Source organism: Panthera onca, chromosome C1, assembly GCF_046562875.1.
Source record: "Panthera onca isolate mPanOnc1 chromosome C1, mPanOnc1 haplotype 2, whole genome shotgun sequence".
Classification (NCBI taxonomy): Eukaryota; Metazoa; Chordata; class Mammalia; order Carnivora; family Felidae; genus Panthera; species Panthera onca.
The window spans coordinates 144,247,660-144,267,982 of record NC_138346.1 but is presented as its reverse complement, the minus strand read 5'-3'; the positions used below and the strand labels follow the sequence as shown (position 1 = coordinate 144,267,982).

At 35.4% G+C, this 20,323-nt stretch overlaps 1 protein-coding gene across 8 annotated transcripts in view; it reads right to left on the bottom strand.

Annotated features, from left to right (window-relative positions):
• Positions 1–20,323, bottom strand: part of HFM1 (helicase for meiosis 1) — a 92,107-nt gene that overhangs the window by 57,104 nt on the left and 14,680 nt on the right. For all 8 annotated transcript variants that reach the window (XM_078451685.2, XM_078451686.2, XM_060624944.3 and 5 more), the window contains exons 5-13: positions 16,540–16,805; positions 16,125–16,172; positions 9,959–10,029; positions 9,362–9,494; positions 8,300–8,451; positions 7,637–7,714; positions 7,269–7,427; positions 4,591–4,791; positions 4,419–4,507 (exon numbers count right to left, since the gene is read on the bottom strand). In XM_078451685.2, coding sequence (XP_078307811.1) covers positions 4,419–4,507; positions 4,591–4,791; positions 7,269–7,427; positions 7,637–7,714; positions 8,300–8,451; positions 9,362–9,494; positions 9,959–10,029; positions 16,125–16,172; positions 16,540–16,805 — 1,197 coding nt within the window. The remainder of the gene's footprint in view (positions 1–4,418; positions 4,508–4,590; positions 4,792–7,268; positions 7,428–7,636; positions 7,715–8,299; positions 8,452–9,361; positions 9,495–9,958; positions 10,030–16,124; positions 16,173–16,539; positions 16,806–20,323) is intronic.

Below are 20,323 nucleotides of genomic sequence, written 5' to 3'. Positions count from 1 at the left end.
ACATTATTAAACATCAGGGATAAATACAAATCAAAACTATAATGAGATGTCACCTGTTAGAATGGCTAGTATCAAAATGACAGGAGACAACAAATGTAGAGGATCTAGAGAAAAGAGAGCCCTTTCACACTGTTGGTGAGAATAGTAAACTAGTATGGCCACTATGGAAAATAGTATGAAGATTCCTCAAAAAAAATAAAAATAGAACTACTAAATCATCCAGAAATTCTATATCTGAATTATATCCAAAGGAAACATCAGTATCTCAAAGAGATATCTGTATTCCTATGTTCACTGCAACATTATTCACAATAACCAAGGCAGCCAAACAAGAGTCTCAGACAAATGAATGGACAGAGAACATTTGACACACACACACACACACACACACACACACACACACACACACACAGGAATATTATTCAGCCTTAAAAAAGAAGGAAATTCTGCCTTTTTTGACAACATGGATGAAACTAGAGGGTATAGTCCTAAGTGAAATTAGCCAAAAAAAAGAAAGACAAGTACTGCATAGTGTCACTTCCATGTGAAATCTTAAAAGAAAGAAAGGAAGGAAGGAAGGAAGGAAGGAAGAAAGAAAAGAAAGAAAGAAAGAAAGAAAGAAAGAAAAAGAAAGGAACTCAGAAACAGAGTAGAAAAGTGGTTGCCAGAGGTTGAAGCTGGGGGAAACAGGAAGAGGTTGCCAAAAGGGTACAAATTACACGCGCGTGCGCACACACACACACAAAGAAGTCCCTATTTTATCAGCTGTAACACTGAAGCTCATTTTAAAACAGGAATTTGGAAACCTCACTTTCCACCAGAAAAAAACATAAATGGTGATTATTACATTCATGGGTCAGAATATAAGTCTATTCCCATAATTTGCCTGAAAAATATTCACAGGAAGTAACAATTTTTTTTTTTTTTTTTTTTTTAGGAAGTAACAATTTTTAAATCTCTACTATATTACTAGTAAGCCAAAAAAGATAAAAATAAGAAATAGTTGTTTATAGTCTTCTGAGATATGAAAGAAAGAAAACTAGGTTAAATCAACAGAAGAGGAAGTTAAGAGAGTTTCTTGACAATCTGAAAAGGAATTCTGGGTACTTTAGAAGATTTTGGAGGTTGGTGGGCTTGGTTCTTATTTATGTCTAAGAACCACCAAATTTGTGTTTTTCCATTTCACTGTTGCAGATGACACTAGCACACATTATTTCTAATATAACATTCACAATTTTTTTAAGGATTCATAATGTAATGAAGAGAAGGTAAGAGGAAAAGACATGTTGGTATTAAGCACAAACTCTGTGCTATACACTGTTAAGTGTCTTAGAAATGTTGCTTTATTTAATTCTCACAATAACATAGTGATACAGATAGTCGATTCCCATATTAAGAAATTGAAACTGATTAAGAAATTGAAATGGAGAGGTGTGCCCAATGATACACTGCCAGTAAAGTGGCAACACTGCAATCCAAATCATGGTCACTAAGTTCATGCTGTTTCTAACACTACCATTTCATTCCTGAAAAAAACAGGAATAAAAAAGGGGGCTAAAGAAAAAAAAAAAAAAGGAGAGACAAAGAGTGAAGACAGCAGGGAATTAAAAGAGCAATTTTTCTTGAGTTACTTGGTAAGAGTGGGAAATGAGAAAAGGAGAAGTATGATACATGCTTCTGTTTAAGAAAATGATTATCTGAAACAAAATTAGCTACTTTGTGTGCAGCAGACAACAGAGGAAAAGGGAGAGGATGGAATGGAAATTAGTTTTAAGGATGTTTAAAGGTTAACTCTTTTAGTTCCTTACTCCTATAAATAGGCTCAGGTCCAAAATGCTAATTATTAAGTATTCATTTTGGGAGGCTATATAGTCATTCCGTATTAATGATGCCACCACTACACAAAAAATTCTGTAAGTTTTTAAAAATTTCCTTCAGAGTTAGTTTTAGATCAAGAAAATAAGCTTCACTGCTTGACAGCCACATGTGTTTCTCACTAAAAGTCACATGACCCAACTTGATCAACTAGTTTATTCACCCAAGTAGTTTTCAAATTAGTCATTGATGGGGCGCCTGGGTGGCTCAGTCGGTTGGGCAGCCAAGTTCAGTTCAGGTCATGATCTCGCGGTCCATGAGTTCGAGCCCCGCGTCGGGCTCTGTGCTGACAGCTCAGAGCCTGGAGCCTGTTTCAGATTCTGTGTCTCCCTCCCTCTGACCCTCCCCCGTTCACGCTCTGTCTCTCTCTGTCTCAAAAATAAACAAACGTTAAAAAAAAAAAATTAGTCATTGCTACTTAGAGTCTTTTTATACCTACTTTTTTTTTTTTTTAAACCCAGTTTACATTTATTCTATTACTAGTTTTATAATGACCTGGTCAATCAGTTTTTGAAACACCATCTTTGCTGAAAACATTTAGAAAATTAATAATCAAGAATGTTATAAAGCCAAGTGCTGCTGGTTTGAAAACTATCAATTGTGATTCGATCATAGAAAAGGTTTGTGCTAGCAAAATGACCTGATGGATGCATACAGTCTCCCAATATGCTTGATCATGGCACATAAATAGCCAAGGAGTTTTCTTGATTAGAACCAAAGGCTCAGACTAGTTGATTAAAATAAAAACTTAAAAAAAAAAAAAAAAAAAAAAAAAAGCTCAGGAAACATTCTCATTATGAAAATACTACCAATTAACTTCCTGAAGTTAATTAAGAAATTTCAAAATACAGAAATATTTTGTTATTTGGATGTATGCTACAACAGAAAAAGTATTTGGGGTGCCTGGGTGGCTCAGTTGGTTAAGCATCCAACTCTTGATTTTGGCTGAGGTCATGATTTCACAGTTCATGAGTTCGAACCCCATTTTGGGCTCTGTGCTGACAGTGCAGAACCTGCTTAAGATTCTCTTTCCCTTTCTCTCTGCTCCCCCAATGTTCTCGTTCTCTCGTTCTCTCTCTCTCTCTCTCTCTCTCTCTCTGTCTCTCAAAAGTAAATAAGTAAACAGGGGCACAAGGGTGGCTCAGTGGGTTAAGCATCTTACTTTGGCTCAGGTCATGATCTCACGGTCTGTGAGCTCGGGCCCCACATCAGGCTCTGTGCTGACAGCTCAGAGCCTGGAGGCTGCTTTGGATTCTGTATCTCCCTCTTTCTCTGCCCCTCCCGCACTCACACTCTGCCTCTGTTTCTCTCTCAAAATAAATAAACATTTAAAAAAATTTTTAAATAAATATGTAAAAACAGAAGCAAAAGTATTTAATAAAAAGCTAAAGAAAACACAGTACAAAATAGGTCATAGCTGGGGATGTTAGACAGACTTAGAAACCTTAGTAACAGAATCTGGGGATTGATGGACAAAAAGAAGTCTTGTATAAGTTGTTAGAATGTGAGCGGTTAAAGGCAAATTGAGGTAAGCATCAGTCTCTTTCCCTGGTCTACACCAACTCAAAATGGCATTCCATTCCTTTTCGTTCAATGTATCTAAAATAATTCTATTTTATGATTCTTTCTCTCAAACCAACTCCTCCTCCAGTGTTTCCCAGCTGAATTATATAGCACTCCCTGGTTGCTCATTGCAGAAACCTAACACTAACACCTCCCTCACCTTCCTCCACATAGGTTATCGATTACCAAGTCCTGTTGATTTTTACTTCTAAATATATGTTAAATATATAATTTTACCTCCATCAACACTGCCACCTCCTTAGTTCAAATCACTATTAGTTTCTAATAGTTTGAGATGCCCATAGATATGTAATTGGAGATGTCAGTTAGGCATGGAGTATAGACCTGGAACTCAGAATGGAGATCTGGGTTGGAGCTATAAATTCACAGACATATATAAATATGAGCGTATGTATATTCTTTGAACCCATGTGATGGATACAAATACTCAGAAGTATGGAATTCGAAAGAATGAACCTTGGACAGAACCTCTAGAATGTCAACATTTAAGAGCTGAATAGAAGAGGTGAAAAGAGGGCTGAGAATGAGCAGCCGGCAAAATAGGAAGAAATCTGATAGAGGATGATCTTGAAAGCACAGAGTCCAGAGTTTTTAAATACAGTGGGAGGGACCAAATGTTTTAGAGGCTCCTGAGAGATCAACAGCAAAATTAGCTTTAGTGAAAGATTACAACAGATGCTGAATTGAAAATGGGCAAAAAAAAAAAAAATGAGGACAGCAATATGAATAATTTTTCAAGAAACTTGGCTATGAAATAAAGAAGACAAGATCATAGTGTCACTAAGATTCAGTCTCTCAATCTTCCAAATTACTATTATCCTTGTTTTATAGACAAGGAAACTGATGCTTAGAGAGGTTGAGTAACTTCAAAAGGTTAAGGAATGAACCCAGATTTCTCATCTCATCAAGGTAATCCCTAAAAGTCTTTCTACCTCCAATAAAGAAAAGAAAAAAAATACCTCTGCTTCTGTTCCACAGCCATAATAAACTTAGCATCTTTCACAAGAACCAAAGCAGCCTGTTGCACACCTTTCCTTGTTGCACAAAACTGAAAATAAATGCATAATTCTTGGATTAATCATATTAAAAACTGAATACTACACTCAAAAATATGCAACTAACAATCCATACCACAAGTGTGGGTTTCTGATCAGAGTATGTTTGTATAACATTGGCAATTTTGTAGTTGAGGGTTAAATCAAACTTAAATTCAGTTTGGTTACTACTGCAGGGAAATCCAAGGACCACTTTCCGAAGTTTCACCGGCCGATGTTTCTCATCCACTTTCAGACATACAGCAGGTCTTTCACCATTTGAAAGCCATTCTGCAATCTTTAAATAACAGAAATATACATTAAAAGTTTTGTCTAGTGAAGTTTTATGGCTAAAAATAACCAAATAACAGAACACCTTAAAGTCAAGGTATAAAAATATGTAATCAAGTAGTCTTTTTCAGTATTACATATTCCATTGACACTGCTCTATTGATATATTGGTAAATATTATCAGTAGCAGTATTTTAAGATTATACCCCATTTTCACTATGATAAATTCCCAATTAATTATAATTATTTTGTTTTATTTTCCTTCCTACAAAATTGATTTCAGCAGAGAAACTGAATTTCTCACTATCATTATAACCTTCCTATTTTTCAGAACTATGCCTAGATATGGGTGACACATCTTTTGAGTTGTGCTAAGTAACAGCCAAAGAGTACCAAAGTAATGGTTGGCCTAGATTGGCAAGAGCTGACAATTTTTAAACAAAGAGTAAATAAATACTTGAGAAATGGCAATGCCAAAAGCACATTACAGGCTCAATGCTGAAGTCACTAATTTCTGGAACTATTGTGACCAGAACTCATTGTCACATAACCCGGTTAGTAATCAGACTTCATGCCCTGCTCTGAAACTGACCATTGCTTTTACAGGAAGATGGATTAATGAAATTGTAGTTGCACAGGAAGGAAATATAAAAACATTTTCAAGATTATCATGGGTGTAAATAAGATCACACAAGAATTTAATTTGAAAGGAGCAGAAGGCCAAGAGTAAAGACACTAATTTAGGAGAAAACTGAGGAAGAGGATTTGTACAAAGAGATAGAAAAGTAGCATTCACAGATGTAGCAATTATCACAAAGGGGGAAAGAATTTCAAGAATTACAGAGTACTAATATTTAATGACTGTTTACAAATCAAAAGAAAAGTTTATTATCCCAATGTGGAAAAAGGGTAAAGAACATGACCTGGCAAGTTGCAAAAAAGAACTTAAAGTAATTCATTTTTTAAAAATATTTACTTCAGTAAAAATCAAAGCAGTATAAAATTTTAAAGTAATGTACGTTTAAACAAGAAGTGTGACAACCATTTAAATGTAATAATAACAATAATAACATTATAATATCCAGTGCTAGAATAGAGAAATGGCTAATAGTGGAAGTACAAATGCCTGTACCATTTATTGAAAGCACTACGTCCTTAGAGTTTTATATATCCTTTCACTCAGTTATCCTACACTAGAAGTTCATCCTAGAAAAATCATGTTTTCAAAGATATATTAATTTTAGCACCATTTACAATAGCAAGAATGGAAATAATCTTCCATCATTAAAGCTAGACAAATAAATTACAATAAAACCACAAAAATTGTATTAAAAAAGAATATTTAGGGATGCCTGTATGGCTCAGTCGGTTAAGCATCCAACTTTGGCTCAGGTCATGATCATGAGGTTTGTGAGTCTGAGCCCTGTATCGGGCTCTGTGCTAACAGCTCAGAGCCTGGAGCCTGCTTCAGATTGTGTCTCCCTCTCTCTCTGCTCCTCCCCTGCTCATACTCTGTCTGTTTCTCTATCTCTCTCAAAAACAAACATTAAAATTTTTTTAAAAAAGAATACTTAATAACATGGAAAAGACTGTAGGTGACTTACAAGTCACAAAAGAGCATGTACATTTTGATTCCACCTATACATCTAGAATGACAAACACTGGGTTTCTGTTGATTACATATACTTAAAATTTTTCTTTATTATTCTTGAGCATGAACAAAACAAGTTGTCAATTTAAGAACAAAAAAATGTTTAATGGTGCCAAATTAAAGATAAAGATAAAATTTTCCATTGTATTAGACAATATGGGAACAATTTGTGAAATTTCTAAGTAGTGGGAGAAAAAAGCCATACTATAGTAAGCTGAGAAGTAAATAAGAGGGAGAAATAATAATTATTTTTCAAGAAGTTTCCCTAAATATTGAGGAAAAAAATTAGGATATATATTCATTACAGCAAGTATAATATGGCATACAATTATTTCTTTACCTGTCTGTGTACCCCATTAACCATGAGATCCTCAAGTTCAGGGTCTATATGTTTTCACTTTTTTATCTATTGCTAGTGCTTACCATAATGCCATTCACATAGAATGTGGAAAGGTGGGTAGTAATCACTTAAGCAATTATTTTATTCTCTATTGTACTTTGCTATTCAACCAGAGTCAGCTGATTAGAACAACCATAACAAGTTATTAGTCAAGTTATTATGAGGCATCTGAAACTCATAAAAACTAAGACTCTTAGATATTAGTAAACAATAGACTTATCCCAAAAATGTTTTATTAAACAAATCAACCAAATATTGATACTGCCGTATCTATGAGATACAGCCATAACTTTCTACAACATACTTTCCTACTAAACTGGTTCTGAAATTTTCAGGAAAAAAACCTTTATTTTCCTCTAAGATTAAAATGACAAAATGTTCCACCAGCACCAGTGATTAAAAAAAAATCTGACAGACTAAAATTCTAACTTACATCCTCAGCATTTGGAATTGTTGCAGATACAGCTACAAATCTCATTGGAATAATTGTGCTGCTATTTTCTGAAGCAGGAGATAAAGACTGTACAGTTTTCATTCTGCTGACTACAACTTCAAGAGTTGGTCCACGATTTTCATCTTTTACAACATGTACCTAAGAAAGAAATCAAGAAAAAATGATTGGCTATAAAATTAAAAAAATCCTTATCAATTAAAATCCTTAATATTATCACTCTTCCTTAAGAAAATAAACTTTTCCACTTAAAGGGATAAAACATATAGTTCAGTTGAAAATGTCTTGTTTCTTTCTATCCATTCTAATCATTTTACCTTTATCTCTAAAAGTGAAAATGTGTTCACTACCTCATCAATGAGAAACAGTCTAACCAGCTGGACCAAAGAGTTGTCTCTCCATTTTCTAGTCATGCTATCCCATTTTTCCTAGAGAAAAAATGCAAGTGGCTTAACATGATAAAGAGTTATAATAAATACTATTAAGATATCAATAAAAAATTTTAACATGATACAAATCATGGGCAATATTTTAGTTCAAACTTTTAGTTCTTAAAAGTATCCTGAAAAAAATGTAAAGATTAAAAACACTTTAAAGGATTTTGATAGTCTTACAAGTGCTTAAAAAACTAAACCCCCATTTATTTTTAAGTTTAACCAAAAATATTCAAAATTCTAGTCTAATTGCCTTTTTAAGCCCTCCCAAGTTCTTCCCTCTGCAATACATAATATTTGGATAAAAGAAAGCAAGCAAAAAGTATCATTACAAATTATCCTAAATAACAAATTGTTTATTCATATCTTTTTCTTATTTTTCCCATTTGGTAATTTGTCCTTTACTGCTGATTAGTAAGTATTCTTTATATAACCTGAACACTAGTACTTTTTATGTTTGTTTGTTTTACATTGCAAATATATTCTTCTACTTTGTATTTTCTTTTAACTTTTATTCTTGGTGAAGAGAAACATATTTTCTAATAAACCAAAAAAAATAAGAGTATAAATAACACCTACTGGAGTTGTCATTATAATATGGGCATGCTGAATCTCAAATAGGTCATCCATTACTGTATCTCCAGTGAGTTCTTTACAATTCAATCCTATTGATCCAAATTTTTCTTTCCAATCATCAAAACGCTGACTACACAGGGCTTTTATTGGTGCCACTACAACAATATGAGATATTTACTTTGAATGTCAGTACAGTTTTAAATTTACTTTCACAAACATTGGTTAATAAAATTAGGATAGGGGCGCCTGGGTGGCGCAGTCGGTTAAGCGTCCGACTTCAGCCAGGTCACGATCTCACGGTCCGTGAGTTCGAGCCCCGCGTCAGGCTCTGGGCTGATGGCTCAGAGCCTGGAGCCTGTTTCCGATTCTGTGTCTCCCTCTCTCTCTGTCCCTCCCCCGTTCATGCTCTGTCTCTCTCTGTCCCAAAAATAAATAAACGTTGAAAAAAAAAAAAATTAAAAAAAAAAAAAATAAATAAAATTAGGATAAAACTATACATCCAGGTGCTGTGTAATATTTATTAATTGAGAGTTAATAATATAAACATATTATTTAGAGATATGTAATAACCAAACTGAACTAAAAATAGAAAAAGAACTAAGTGTTCAGGGAACTGTAACTAAGAATGAAGAGAGGTAAGGCAGGAGATTACTGGTCTTCATTACAAGCCTTTTTGTGATAATTGATTTTTTTAACCATGTACATAAATTACTTTGATGAAAAATTTTAAATACATATATACCTAAGAAAGGAGAGTAGAGGTTCCTATGGAAATTTTTAGAATTACAAAATGTTTCAATTTATTGTTCATTTTGTTGTCCTTTTAAAAATAAACTTGTAAAGGTCAAATACTCAATTCAAATATTACTTTTTATTTACAACTCTGGGAAAATGTGTGTTGAATTTAATATAACAGACAAGAGCAAATGTGATGTGTCTTCATTAAAAATGTATGGAGAACCAAATATTAATTCCTATGGCTTGAACTTGAATTTATTTCTTACTTTTGCCTTAGTGGTTTTTCATTATTATAATTAATCACTCTTACAATATATAAATACTTACTATAAACAATTTTAATGTTTGACCATGGCAATGGTACTTCCATTAACAATCTTGTTATAGCTAGTTCAAACATTACAGTTTTCCCAGAACCAGTTGGAGCACAAACCACAAAATTTCTATCTGTGTAAAGAAGCTAAAAAAAAAAAATTAATCAATCATGATATATATAGAATTTTTCATTCACACTCTCAATTTGTTAGAAAATATGTAAGAAAGACTCTCTGGAATAATAATTCAAATTATTTCTACCTCTAAGCTTATTAAAATTCTAACCTTGTTCTAGACCTACAACTCTCAAAAAAACCTATTAATAATGTATCATTTTATTTTATATGTGAAAGTAATATGTCAGACCTAGAAGAAAATAATTTCTTTTGTTTCCAGAGAAATTTTTAGAAATATAATAAATGTAAACAAACCCACCTATGAAAATCACATGCATTCATTTGGCAAACAGTTTTTGAGTTCCTGTAATGTACCAGTCACTGAGCATAGCACTAGAAACATAAAGATGAATGTTATCTAGTCCTTGCCCTTAAAGAACACACTATCTAGTAAGAAGAGGCAGATAAGTAAAAATCAGAATAAAATACTTACATCATCAAAGGCTTTGGACTGTATATAGTTAAAATATGGGAATTCTTTGAAAATACTTCTAAATTTTGACGCTTAGAATAGCATTAAGGAGTCAAATATTTCAGAATTTTAAGAATTGGTTACTTTTAATTTTAAAATTCAGTTAATTAACTGACAATATTTAATAATGAGGCTTTAATACTTGCTATTTTAACATCATAAGAAAGGAATTAATAGGTATAGAGGGAAGGACCAACAGAGCAAGTGGCTCTTTAACTTCCTCTCCTGTCACAGATGCACCAAATACAGAGCTACACATGGAGCAATTTTGAAAAAAATTCAAAAATTATTTAAGTGACTTCTACACATTGGGTAAATGAAAATACCTATGATGAAGGTAGGAAAGGCTGAGACAACTCTTACCCTAAATCCCATCCTTGGCACAGCACCATACAATTGGGAAGGAACTCTCAAGTCCCAGCTTCTCTCTCAGGAGCAAAGATTTCAGACCACACAGCTATAGCTCCAACCTTTAAGGCTCCCACCCAAGGGATAAAATCCCCAAACACCTAACTCTATAAACCAAAAGGGCTTGCATTCATGAGTCCCATAGGACTATAGCAAACAAATAATTCTTTTTTTTTTTTTAATTGAGAGAGAGAGAGAGAGAGAGAGAGAGAGAGAGAGAGAGAGAGAGAGAGAATGAGAGGGCATGAGCAGGGGAGAGGGGCAGAGGGAGAGGGAGAGAAAAAATTTCAATCAGGCTCCACACCCAGCGCAGAGCCTGACATGGGGCTCGATCTCACAAACCATGAAACCATGACCTGAACTGAAATCAAGAGTCAGATGCTTAACTGACTAAGCCACCCTGGCACCCCCACAAATAATCAATTCTTAAATGGACACAGGAACAACTTCCATTCCTCTACAGGTACACATCTAGGCTTGGTGCAGAGAAAGCAGCAAAAATGTTCATCTCTAGTTTCCACCTAGAAAGGATTTCCACTGCAGACTTTTTCAGCTGCTGCCTCAGGTCCTGGCTTCTAATTAGTTTGCACCTAGACGCCAATTACAACCCTCCCCTTTGGGACACTGATAAATTTTGGCACACCCTCAATTTCTAGAAGCCACTAAGAACAAAGACAGTAAGTTGGGCAATCAAAAAGGTCTGAAAGGCAGCTAGAAGCTTGGGTTAGGTTAATTGATGAGGCTCAGCCTGTCAAGACTGAGAGAGGCAGATATTTTATGGAGTGTGTAGAAACCAGCAGCACAGAGAGTTAAGTGAAGAAATGGGAATATGTTCCAAACAAAAGAACAAGATAAATCTCCAGAAACCAAACTCAATGAAATAGAGATAAGTGATTTACTCAATATTTTTAAAAAATGCATAAAGATGCTCACCAAGGTTAGGAGAGCAATGCATAAACAAAGTGAGAATATCAACAAAGTCATAGAAGATACAAAAAAGTATCAAACAGAAATCATAAAGCTAATGAGTACAATAAGGGAACTGAAAAACTCGATAGAGGGGTTCAAATGCAGACAGATCGAACAGAAGAAAGAATCAATGAACTCAAAGATGGGGCAATGACATTAATCCAGTCAAAGGAGCAAAATGAGAAAAGAATGAAAAAAAAAATTAAGATAGCTTAAGGGACTTATTTTACACGGATACCAAAGCCAGGATACTACAAAAAAAGAAAATTACAGGCCAATATCCCTAATGAACATAGAGGCAGAAATCTTGTATAAAATATTAGCAAACTAAATTCAACAGCACATTAAAAGAATCATACATCATGAACAAATGGAATTTATTTATGGGATACAAAGATGGTGCAACATCCACAAATCAATCAGCAAGATACTCCCACATTAAAAAGTTAAAGATAGGGGTGCCTGACTGCCTCAATTGGTAGAGCATGTGATTTCTGATCTCAGGGTCATGAGTTCAAGCCCCACATTGGGCATAGAGCTTAATTAAAAAAAAAAAACAACTTAAAGATAAAAATCATATGATCATATCAATAGATGCAGAAAAAGCATTTGACAAATGCAGTATTTTTTTCATGATAAAAAACTCTCTAGAAACTAGGTAAAGAATGTACCTCAATATAATAAAGGCCATATATGACAAGCCCACAGCTAACATATTCAATGGGTAAAAAGCTGAAAGCTTTTCGTCTAAGATTAGAAACAAGACAAGGATGCCCTGTTTCACCACTTTTATTCAACATAGTAATGGCAATCCTAACCAAAGCATTTAGGCAAGAAAGATAAATGAAAGTTATCCAAATTGAAAAGGAAGAAGTAAAACAGTCTCTATTTGCAGACAACCTGATATAATATAGAGAAAACCCTAAAGACTCCATCAAAATATTATTGGAACTAATAAATTCAGTGAAGTTGCAGGATACAAAATAAATACACAAAAATCAGGTGCATTTCCTTACACTAATAACAAAATATCAGAAAGAGAAATGAAGAAAACAATCCCATTTATAATAGCATCAAAAACCAAAATACTAAGGAATAAATTTAACCAAGGGGACAAAAGATCTGTACATTGAAAACTAGAAAATGCTGATGAAAGAAAGTGAAGACACAAATTAATGGTAAGATATCTCTTCAAGGATTCAAGAATATTGCTAAATTGTAAATTGCCAAAGCAATCTATAGATTCAATGCAATTCTTATCAAAATTCCAATTGTATTTTTCAGAGAAATATAAAAAGCAATCACACAAGGAGCTACAAAAGATGCCGAACAGCCAAAGCACCCTTGAGAAAGAACAAAGCCAGAGGCATTACACTTCTTGATTTCAAACTGTATTACAGAGCTACAGTAATCAAAAACAGGATGGTATTGGCATAAAAACCAGACACCTAGATCAATGAAACAGAAGAGATAGCCTAGAAATAAATCTGTGCGTATATGGTCAATAAATTTTCAAAAAAGGAGCCAAGAACTGGGAAAAGATGATCTCTTCAATAAAGGATACTGGAAAAACTGAATATCCACATGCAAAATAATGAAACTGGACCCCTATATACAAAAATCAACTCAAAGTGGATTAACCACTTGAATGTAAGATGTGAAATTATAAAATTCCTAGAAGAAAACACAGGGAGTAAATTCCCCTACATTGGTCTTAGCAATTATTTTTCTAGATTTAAAACCACAGGCAAGGGGCACCGGGGTGGCTCAGTTGGTTTAATGTCCCACTCTTGACTTCAGTTCAGGTCATGATCCCAGGGTCTTGGGATTGAGCCCTGTGTCGGGCTCCACACTGAGCATGGAGCCTGCTTACGATTATCTCTCTCTCTCCTTCTGTCCCTCTCCCCTGCTTGCGTGCTCTCTCTCTCTCTCTCTCAAACTAAAGAAAAAAGGCAAGGGCAAAAATGCAAAATAAACAAGTGTACTACTTCAAACTAAAAAGCTTCTGTAGAGCAATTTAAAAATGAGCAAAGGACCTGAATAGATATTTTTCCAAAGAAGACACAAATGGCCAACAATACATGAAAAAGATTTCAACATCACTAATCATCAAGGAAATGCAAATTAAAACAACAATGAGATATCCAAAGCAAGCTCCAGGCTCTGAGCTGTCAGCACAGAGCCCAACATGGGGCTCAAACTCACGAACTATGAGACCATGACCTGAGCCAAAGTTGGACGCTTAACCGACTGGGCCACCCAGGTGTCCCCCAAATTTCACTTTTTAGTGTTGACTGTGTTTCATTACCTGATGTGGGTTTCTGGTCACCTAACCCCGAATCCCTTTGTTATCAACAATTTGGTTGTACTAAGTGGTGGATTTAAATGCAATTAATCAGCATACTGGCTGAATAAGAACTTACACTGTACTTCCCCTGTAAGAAAGCTCAAAAATATTAGTAGATATGGAGAATAGACTGTCCTCTCTCCAAGGTGAGCCTGTTGTCAGTTTGGAAGATACTTGTATTTACATGGTATTCTTCCCAATCTGAGTCACATCTATCAACTACATCTATTAAACACTATATGCAAAATACATTACTAGATTTAGAAAGCTGGGGGAAGCTATAAAGAAGAAAGTGAGTTCCTACAATGGAGGCTGTTATAATCTATTAAGAGACATAAAATAGATAATATATCTAAAAATACAAATACATTATTATTTAAGCAATTATATTTTTATGAAGATCTATAAAAATTGATGGATTGTAGTAAGTGATCTTGTTGAAAAGTTAAATCAGAACGTATTACTTCTCAGCTCAAATTCCCTGCTTTCTCTTAAAGCATATGGCTACAAGGCCCTACATGATCTTGCCTCTCCTCTCCATCTTTGTGATTCTGACCTCATATCCTACTACTCTTGCATCTGACTAATCTCCTCTAGCTATATTGGACTCTTTTTTGTTCTTCAAAAACAACAGAACTTTAGCTGTGCTAATATAGCATGAAAGTCTTTAAAACTCTTCAAAAGTGTCATATCATGGCAAATTCTAGGGATAAGAAGACTTTCCTATCATACAGCTAATGAAACTAACTTTAACTATTTAAAGCTAACCTATTTCCTATGTTCCAACCATATTTAGATCACCAGGGAGAAGAAAGTATAGCAGGATTGAGACATCATGCTGAACAGAAGCACTAAAGGCTAGCTATATCTGAAGTTATGATATCATCATGTATACCCTTTATTGTTCCTTCCCCTCATTCTAACTTAGTTCAGTTATCTGCATTGGGGGCAAAATTTCATGATGAGTCAGGAAAATATTTTCTAACTATACTTCAGAATTGTCTCAGTCCCCTGAGTACCCAGGATTAGAATCACTCTCCTCTAGATTCCTCCAACTTAACTGCCCAATATCTGGATTTCACTTTCTGTTTTGCCACCTAGACAACAACTTTTGTGGAGTCTAGAGCCTTCCCCAGATTTGAGTCATTAATTCTATATTCCTAAAGCATGATTTTGATGACATAACTTGACCTGCTCAAAAATACTGCATGGTTGGGGTGCCTGGGTGGCTCAGTTAAGCGGCTGACTTCGGCTCAGGTCATGATCTCGCGGTCCGTGAGTTTGAGCCCCGCGTCAGGCTCTGTGCTGACAGCTCAGAGCCCGGAGCCTGTTTCAGATTCTGTGTCTCCCTCTCTCTGACCCTCCCCTGTTCATGCTCTGTCTCTCCCTGCCTCAAAAATAAAAAAAAAATTAAAAAAAAAAATTTAAAAAAAAAATACTGCATGGTTTCTCCTAAGCGCTTAATTAAAAAACAAAAACAAAACAAAAAACAAAACAAAACAAAAAAAAAACCTCTTCACCTTGGTATCCATGGCACTAAATAACCTGATCCTGGATACATATCAATCATTATTTCTGACTAGTCCTGGAATCATAGCTTTCATTTCAGCCAAACTGGAATGCTTGGCCTTTCTAACATATTCCACATTATTCTACCCTCATCCTCACACATGGCTACTTTTTTGCCAGAACAACTTCCTTACTTTACCTGCTTTTCAACGTATTTGGCGATAGTAAGATAAATAAGGGATGGCCCTTGCCTTCAAGGAGTTCATAGGTCATAGGGAAACACAATAGTCACAGCTGATGAATTATAATTAAAAAAAACAGTAAGTACACTGTGTTACAGACATACACAGGGTATCAAAAAAGCAAAGAGGATGTTACCTCCAGAACACACATATGTACTCAAAATATTTATATTGGAAATTCCCAGACATGTAAATCAGATTATAGGTAGAAACTACAAATCTCTTTAAAAAAAAATACTAGATTTGTAAAAATGTTCCCAATCCACAGAATGTCCCACTCTCATTTATTTCCCCTACCCATGTTTATCCCAATATGCTCTCCTTACCCAAAGTATAAGAAATTATGTGTATCTATTTGTAAGTAAATATGCTAAGAGTTTAGCCGATAACACAAAACTTGTTTTTGTACTTATCTTGTCACAAAGATAACTTGTCACTGGTAACAAGCAGTTCACAAATTGGCACAGTCTGCAGACCACACTCTGAGTAGCAATGACTATCACACGCATTGGGTCTCTTACATGACCCCAAAAATTTACTTTTCCTTCTTTTTCTTTGTCAACCAAAATAAACATAGACACAATGAAACAGCATGTTTACGAATTATGATTTCAAATATAAAGCTGTTGTAGTAAAATAACTTAAAGGATACGGATTTCTGTGACAGCCTTCAAGGAATCTAAATCATTTTCTGTTACTCCTAAAAAAAAAAATTACACATATTTATATAGGTATTTTTTAACCTCTTCCATACAAACTGCTTCAATAAAATTAGCATAACTTTTTACTGAGAACACAGTTAAAAAATATTAAGTTGTAGTTTTATTTTTTAAGTAGGCTCCATGCCCAACATGGGGCTTGAACTCATGACCCTGACTGAGCCAGCCAGGTGTCCCTATATCATAGTTAAAAAAAATACAGTATGATAAAGAAATGCAAAAACTACACATAGATAATCTACTCAAATTTACTATTTTTTAACTTTTCCTTATGCTGAGAAACATAGACTTGTTTGTACTGTTTGTACTTGTTTAATACTGTTTATACTAAAAAAAACAAGGAATTACCTTGAACTTCATGAGGCTGGGATGTAACTGAAAAAGTTGGTGCTTTGAATATGTCTTCTCTGATTTCAGAATGAGAAAAAACGTCACTTGCTGTAAACATGTTAATGTCTGAATATTGATGTCTCTGCTTATTATTGCTACATTTCCATGATTCCCCTTTGTTCATTTCCGTTGGGACAATTTTCACTGAAGCAACAGGAAAGTCCAGGTTTGTACTGTCATTAGAATAAACATCCTCATGTATGTTGTCAGATATCTTAAACAATCTGCAAAAAAAAAAAAAAACAAAAAAAAAAAAACAAAAAAAACCACATTTGCACTTGTAACAGCTGCTTAGAATGGAAAAAAACATAAAATTGGTCCCTTAAAAATATCCATAGACTGTGGTTTATTCAAACATAAAATTCAATCACTGCCCTAAAATATGACTTGCTAAATTTACCACTGAATTATGTCTTTTCACTTTTCTAAAACCCAAATAAATCCATTTGTAGTGGCCAACCTTCAAGACAGCCCTAATGATCCCTGTCTCCTGCTATGCACACCCTTTTCAAGCTAGGACTTCAAGTCAGGACTGACTCATCAGACTAGAAGAATATGATGGAAGTACAAGTGTGTGACTTCCAAGGCTAGGTCATAAACAATACTGCCACTTCTGCATGGTCTCTTGTATCATTCAGTCTCAGAGGAGCTAGCCACTACATCATGAGAATACGCAGGCAACTTTATGGAGAGGCCCACAGAGACAGGTATTGCAGCCTCTTGTCAGTAACTGCATCAACGTCCCAAATATCCAATAATCATTTTAGTGTAAGAAATACTAAAGAAGTATAGAAGTCAAGAATACTTTGCAAAGAAACATTTTTTTTTTTTGCAAAGTTCTAGAAAACACAGGCCATCTTTAGGATTGTAATTTATTATATTCAACTGATCAAAAGACAACCCACCAACTAATTTGTTCACCAGGGCCCTAAGGGACAAAGTGACCATTAATTTCTTAATATAACATTTACAAAGTAAATAATAAGGATGACAGCAGGTATCAGAATTCTGTAAGAAATGACACCCAAACAAGTATTGTGCAAATACAGGACACTTTCTAAATTATTTTTACCATCAGTTAAAAAAAATTGTTATTATTATTTATTTTTGAGAGAGAGAGCACAAGCAGGGGACCGGCAGAGAGAGAGGCAGACAAAACTTGTCATCATGGAGCCTGATATGGGGCTTGAACTCAGAAACCACAAGACCATGACCTGAGCCAAAGTTGGACACTCAACCAACTGAGCCACTAAGGTGCCCCTACTATTAGTTTTAATGACATGTTTCCATATAAGAATGAGTCTTTAAAAACACTATAGATTGAGAAATACATTTGAGAGAAAACTGTAGGTACGCATCCTCCAACACTAGCAGCTCTCTTTCTTTTAATGTTTATTTATTTATTTTTTAGTATATGAAATTTATTGTCAAATTGGTTTCTATACAACACCCAGTGCTCATCCCAAAAGATGTCCTTTTCAATACCCATCGCCTCCCCTCCCCTCCCTCCCACCCCCCATCAACCCTCAGTTAGCAGCTCTCTTTGAAGATAGAAAATTCAAAAGCAAATGGTTAGCCTTGGATAATATAATAGAATCTGATTATGAAATAGTATCGAGGACAAGAAAAACAACTTAAACAACTTATGCCACAGGATAACTCCTTGCTGTATGCTGTCATTATCAGTTAAAAGCATAGACTTTGGAGTCAGAAAAACCTGGGTTTATTTTTATTTTTTGATGTTTATTTATTTTTGACAGAGAGACACAGCATGAGCAAGGAAGGGGCAGAGAGAGAGGGAGACACAGAATCCAAAGCAGGCTCCAGGCTCTGAGCTGTCAGCACAGAGCCCGATGTGGAGCACGAACTCACGAGCCACAAGATCACGACCTGAGCTGAAGTCTTACACTCAACCGACTGAGCCACCCCAGCGCCTCAGAAAAACCTGGGTTTAAATCTAAAGCTCTCGGGGCGCCTGGGTGGTTCAGTCGGTTAAGCAGCCGACTTCGGCTCAGGTTGTGATCTCGCGATCCGTGAGTTCGAGCCCCGCGTCAGGCTCTGTGCTGACAGCCTGGAGCCTGGAACCTGGAGCCTGCTTCTGTTTCTGTGTCTCCCTCTCTCTCTGCCCCTCCCCCGTCCACGCTCTGTCTCTCTCTGCCTTTCAAAAATGAATAAAATGTTAAAAAAATTTTTTTTAATAAATAAATAAATAAATCTAAAGCTCTCTACTTTCTAGTTGTGTGACTTTAAAGTTAAAAATAAGTTTTTCAAACAGTAAAATATTATCCATGTGCTAGTTACCTAAATTCTCTAGACCTCAGATTCTTCCTAGTTCCTCTAGAACTGCCAACCCATATACTCCTCCATGTTCTCAGCTTCTTCACTGATTGTTACAGTTACTTCCTGATCTTAACAAAAATATTGCATTACCCTAAAAAACTCTTGCTTCTTCAAATCTTAAGGAGAAACTTAAATCTTCCACATCCAATGTACTTGAGAGTTGAGAGTCTGTGCCTCCTCCACCCTAAATCTGCATCATTATTCTTCCATTGTCTTACAAAAGTATCTATGCTATCTAGTTACACCACCTTGCAACCCTCCTCATGGCATTTATCATATATTAACCTCGGGTCACTTTAGAATCTTTTCCTCTCAATCTCAAATTCTGCCACTATCTGCGTTACTTCAACATTCACGTAGATGAGCCATTCAAAATCCCCTCCCCTCCATTTCTTAGGCATTCATCTCCAGTGGCTTTCTTCTTCAAACAATCTCATCCACCTATTCTATCATCTTAAACACTGTCATTATCCAGAACTGCTCCTCCTCTCAAATCAATCATTCTGATATATCATTCTCTGACCACAACCTCTTATCCTTTTAGCTTGTTTGCACAAGGTACCAATGAGGTAAAACAAAAACAAAAACAAATTTACTTTAATGAACCTCTTTATTTTCTCCCAAACTATCTTCCCTTCTCTTTTCTCATATATCTTTAATGAACTTAGATTCCATGGCCTATCTTTTTGACCACTCTTTTTTACCAATATTCTAAACTCCAATTCTCCTTTATCCTTTTAACATACTTATCTTGCAAAACCTCAATCCTGGATGAATCCATGTACTTTTTAAAATAATTGCAGGTTGGGGCACATAGGTGGCTCAGTCAGTTAAGGGTCCGACTTCAGCTCAGGTCATGATCTCACTGTTTGTGAGTTCAGGCCCTGCATACGGCTCTGTGCTGACAGCTCGGAGCCTGGAACCTGCTTCAGATTCTGTGTCTCCCTCTCTCTGCCCCTCCCCTGCTTGCACGCTGCCTCTCTCTCTCTCTCCAAAACAAATAAACATTTTTTAAAAAATAAAATAAATAATTGCAGATGGAGGGGCGTCTGGGTGGCTCAGTCGGTTAAGCATACAACTGCGGCTCAGGTCATGATCTCACAGTTCGTGGGTTCGAGCCCCGCGTCAGGCTCTGCGCTGACATCTCAGAGCCTGGAGCCTGCTTCGGATTCTGTGTCTCCTTCTTTCTGCCCTTCCCCTGCTCACTCTCTCTCTCTCTCTCTCTCAAAAATAAATAAACATTAAAAAAAAATTTAAATAATTGCAGCTAGGCAGGGGAACACTCCTGGAAAAAGCGGTTAGGTGGATGATATAATACTTGAACATTAAAATTCAGTGTCACAAAAAAAAAGGGAGGAGGTGCTTGGGCAGCTCAGTCAGTTAAGTGCCTGACTCTTGATTT